The sequence below is a fragment of the Pseudomyrmex gracilis genome, unplaced genomic scaffold (genome assembly GCF_002006095.1).
Source record: "Pseudomyrmex gracilis isolate BER0280 unplaced genomic scaffold, ASM200609v1 scaffold_588, whole genome shotgun sequence".
NCBI lineage: Eukaryota > Metazoa > Arthropoda > Insecta > Hymenoptera > Formicidae > Pseudomyrmex > Pseudomyrmex gracilis.
The window spans coordinates 43,135-47,850 of NW_018021172.1; the positions used below are offsets into that span (position 1 = coordinate 43,135).

The following is a 4,716-nucleotide window of genomic DNA, read 5'->3' on the forward strand; positions in this document are numbered from 1 at the left end:
AAAAATGATATACAGCTGCTAGAGCGAGGCTTAGCCGCTCGTGCTAGCCGCGTACGCTATGCCTATGTTGAAAGAAAGAGACAGTAGACATATCTCTGTTCTCTTCTATCGCTCGAAGACGGCCGAAGCGTCGAGCGCACATGTACACGGCTGCTTGCCTGTGTGCGTATCCCTTCCACTTGCTGCAGCGTGCTGTAAGAGAGTCAAAACTGGGCACACTGCTCGAGCCATCGACGTCTCCCCCGAGGTGTTGACTCGGGAAACCCCGATCCTTCCTTCCCGAGGTGTTGACTCGGGAGCAGGGATGCCAGATCGCGCCGGACAGCATCGAGAGTATCGAAGCGGGGTATCCCCACCGCCTCGATGCTGTCGTACGCATACAAGCGAGAACCGCACACGGACGCTGTTTTTGCTTGTATGCGTACGAGAGCATCGAAGGCAATGGGGATACCCCGCTTCGATACTCTCGATGCTGTCCGGCGCGATCTGGCATCTGTGCTCGGGAGGAATCCTGACCGATAACCCCCCGAGGTGTTGACTCGGGTAGCCCATTCGGCCTCTCCGAGGTGTTGACTCGGAAGGTTCCCGTACCGACTGTACCCGGGGCATTGGCACAGGTACACCGACCGTCCTCTCGGCCGTTCTCACGGCCCAGCGATAGCCGTTTTCACGGCTCCTCGGAACAGCCGTTTTCACGGCTCGCCGAAACCGCCGTTTTCACGGCGTGCCCGGACATCTCTTGCTACTTAGTAGCCGCCCTGACCCGCCGACCGCGTGCACCACGTCGTGCCGCGACCCTACGCGCCCGCGCACCGCGTCACCGACGCCGACCCGCGTATCCGCGTTCCCGTAGCTGGATATCCCCTCGTTGTAAATATTCGCGGCCTTCCTTCTTAGTAGATAAGATTCCGTTCCGGAACCGCGTCGGCCGAGACCGACTCGCGATAGTCCGCGCGCGCTAATCACAGGCCGCGAACCGCCAGTCTGTAAGGGCTTCGAGCCCCGCATCGGTTTGACATTGTAAATACGTTCTCTCTTTAGTAAGTAAGATTCCGTTCCGTAGTCGCGTCGGCAGAGACCGATTCGCGATAGTCCGCGCGCGCCAATCACAGGCCGCGAACCGACAGGCTGTAAGGGCTTTGAGCCCCGCGTCGTTACGACATTGTAAATAGTTCAAAGCTTTCAAGAATATAGAATCATTGTGTTTACAGCGGAAACCGAACGTGTCGCAATCTCTTCCTTCCCCTCACCCGAATCCTGGTCTGACCGAGCTGTCCGGCAGGCGGAAGGCCAGGCGAGCCGCGCATAACACGGCGGCTCCGTTACAAATCCGTTTATATACTTGGAGTACATATAAAAGGAGTTTCACTGTAATATTAAAATTTAAAAAAAAAACCAATGCCTTGTGAAAGAGAGATTTAATTCAAAATTTTACTCAAATCCACCTTTGGAGACCTGATCAACTGATTAACTTGATGAAAGGTATCGGGCCCAGAAAAAATCCTAAGGTGATGGCAAGATTTGAACTCAACCCTTACGAAAAAGAACTACTGGCAGTAATATATTGCGGCAGTGGTACGAAAAAATTACTGGCATTCTGTGTAATTACCAGTAATATTCTCAGTGATCCCTGTAATACCTAATAATATTCTTATGTGATTGTCAGTAATATTTATATTATTGACTTTATTTATATGTAATCGGCAGTAGTTTTTTTTCGTAAGTATGTATACATAAAATATGTATACATATTTTCATATATTATTTGCTATATTATACATATATGTATACACATTTTCATATATTATTTACCACATTATTAATAAGAATTGATTATAATAAGTATGTTACCAAAAAATTAGTTCGTGTTGTAAAAATGTACTTTAAATTATATTTAATAATAATAAGAGGGACATATTTCTTCATTCATTGTTGCAGGTACATTGCAATATTTTTAATACAATAATAAGTTAGGTTTTAAGTAAATAATAAGTAAAATGTGTAGAATATAGAATAAGTAAAGAAAAATAATTACAATTTAGTAAGATCCTTACAAAAAAAGAACTACTGCCGATTTCATATAAATAAAGTCAGTAATATAAATATTACTGACAATCACACAAGAAAATATTATTAGGTATTACAGGAATCACTAAGAATATTACTGGCAATTACACAGAATGCCAGTAATTCTTTCGTACCACTGCCGCAATATATTACTGCTAATAATTCTTTTTCGTAAGGGAAAACAAGTAGTCTCGCGGACTAAGTGCAGGGACTGCGAATATGGAGGTCTCAAGTTCAAATCTCGCCATCTTAGGATTTTTTTCGGGCCCGATACCTTTCATCAAGTTAATCAGTTGATCAGGTCTCTAAAGATGGATTTGAGTAAAATTTTGAATGAAATCTCTTTCACAAGGCATTGCTTTTTTTTTAATTTTAATATTACTGTGCTATTACATTAATATTACGATAATATTTCTACTATATTAGAATGTAATATTGCAATGGAAAAACAATATTATCTTGCAGTAAAATTATGTGTGCTATGTGGATTATTACCATTTTAAGTATCATTTTAAGTCGAGATTGCGTTTATAAAATGTACACGCTTATAACGCGCCTATAATGCACTTTTCTAAACAGATTTTGAGTGCGTTTTAAGTGCTATAAAACTGCATTTATTTTACGCTGATAGTGTGCGCTTATAATGCGTTTTTTTAAATAGATTTTGTATGCGCTTTTAAAGCGTTCGCGTGCTTTTAACCCTTTGCACTCGAGGCCTTTTTCGCTCGCGCGAACCAGCAACTCGAGACGATTTCGGCTATGTTATAGAGAAGCATTTTACAGGTACTTTAAAATCATTTATACTCAAACAAACGTATACAAATAATAAAATTTCACTAATTTATTTATTTTTATATTGAATACACCAAAAGTAGACGCCGTTCGAGTAGACGCTTCAACTCGGACGGGCGCCGTAGCGGCGCCACTCGAGTGCAAAGGGTTAAATCGCTAAAAAAACGCTGAATTCCTGCATCTGCATTAGCTCTTTTTTAGCGCTTTTTAAACGCTAGTGTGCTATATGGGTTGTATTTGTAGAAAATTCTGTCTCTTGAATGTGCGTGACAAAAGAAAGAACTCGTTTTGTGTGTACAAAGGCAAACGTATTACAACAGGTTTTATTATACGTTACAGTTTTTTATACATAACAAGAAACTACGATGCGTTAACAGCGTCGTGAGAGAACAGAACAGATAAGACGTTATTACAACAGCGCGCCAATTCAAAAAGCGCTTAAAAATAATTTTAAGTTGTTTTTATTTTTTTTTATTTAAAAAATCTAAGCTAAACAATTTACAATTACTTTCAGATGGGAACATTCTGACAGCTGGTATGTAACGACATATAAAACAGAAAAAAAAATTATTTCTGGAGAGAGATCTGTTGTAATCTCGTTGGGAAATAAGGATAATGAATATATGTCTGATTATATAATTGATGGAAAAAATTTGATACCTGCTATAGCATATCTTAATCTGGCTTGGGAGACTTTAGGCATATTGCAAGGAGAAGTACATACAGAAATATCGGTTGTTTTCGAAGATGTCAGATTTATGCGTGCTATTTCTATTCCAAAAGAAAGTGACATCCAGCTTACAGTAATGGTTCAAAAAGGTATTGTTACTAATTATGTTTTTACCAATTTCTATGAATTATCTGAATTTTGCTTAGTTAGTGAATTACAAGATATTTCAGAAATAAAAAAAAAGTGTTAAAACGTTTTAGAAGTTATCTATTATAGAATAAAGATAGCTAATTCGCGGCACGCGAACCATTAGTAGCACATCTGAAAAAGCATGCTGTCAAAAAAATATAAGTATATACAATATAAAATATAAAATATAAACAATTAGGTAATAGATTAACTAGAAATTGACTAAATACTTTACTAATTTATATTTTTATAATTGAATATTGTGGTTACATACATTTTGTTTGTTTCTTGTGTTAAAAGCGTTATTGGTATTTTATTGCTGAATTTTTTATGTTTAAATCATCCTAGACAGCACAATAATGTTGTAAAAACATATTAAAAACGTATTTATTATCTGTAAATAATTAAAACTTATATTTAATATATATATTAAATTAATATTTATATTTTATAATATATATATTTTATAATTTAATATATATAGTTAGAATATTATACTTCAGATAATTGTAAGTATTTAAAAACTTCAATTGTTTGGTGAAAATATATTTGATACAAAAGTTTACTCTTACTTTTAATATAATATTTTTAATTTTATACTAACATTAAATTGGTCAATAGAAATCAATGCTAGATGTTTGTACAAAACGAATATATATATACATATACATATATATATATATATATATATATATATGTTTTTTTTTTTTTTCAGTGTAAATTATACACATAAATGCGAGACTAACTCTAAGTGCCTTGGTGGCCTAATAGGGAAGACGATGGCACGGAAAGCCGGAGATTCCAAGTTCGACTCCTGGTCGAAGAGTTTTTTTCGCAATATTTTAAAATTAGTTAGGGGGTATCCGGGGTCTCTTATATGTGAGATGCAAATCCAGCATCCCGTATGAATTTAAGAATTGAGATTTCAATTCAAAAAACACTCACTTGTAAAAATTTACAAGTTGAATTCGTTACATGTGTATATATATATATATATA

General features: G+C 37.1%; 1 protein-coding gene across 1 annotated transcript in view; it reads left to right on the forward strand.

Annotated features, from left to right (window-relative positions):
- The window catches only part of LOC109861120 (fatty acid synthase-like), a 39,737-nt gene extending 35,943 nt beyond the window's left edge, over positions 1 to 3,794 (forward strand). The window contains exon 4 of the mRNA XM_020440637.1: positions 3,374 to 3,794. Within this exon, the coding sequence (XP_020296226.1) occupies positions 3,374 to 3,779 (406 nt within the window). The 3' untranslated portion in view covers positions 3,780 to 3,794. The remainder of the gene's footprint in view (positions 1 to 3,373) is intronic.
- The last annotated feature ends 922 nt before the right edge of the window (positions 3,795 to 4,716 follow it).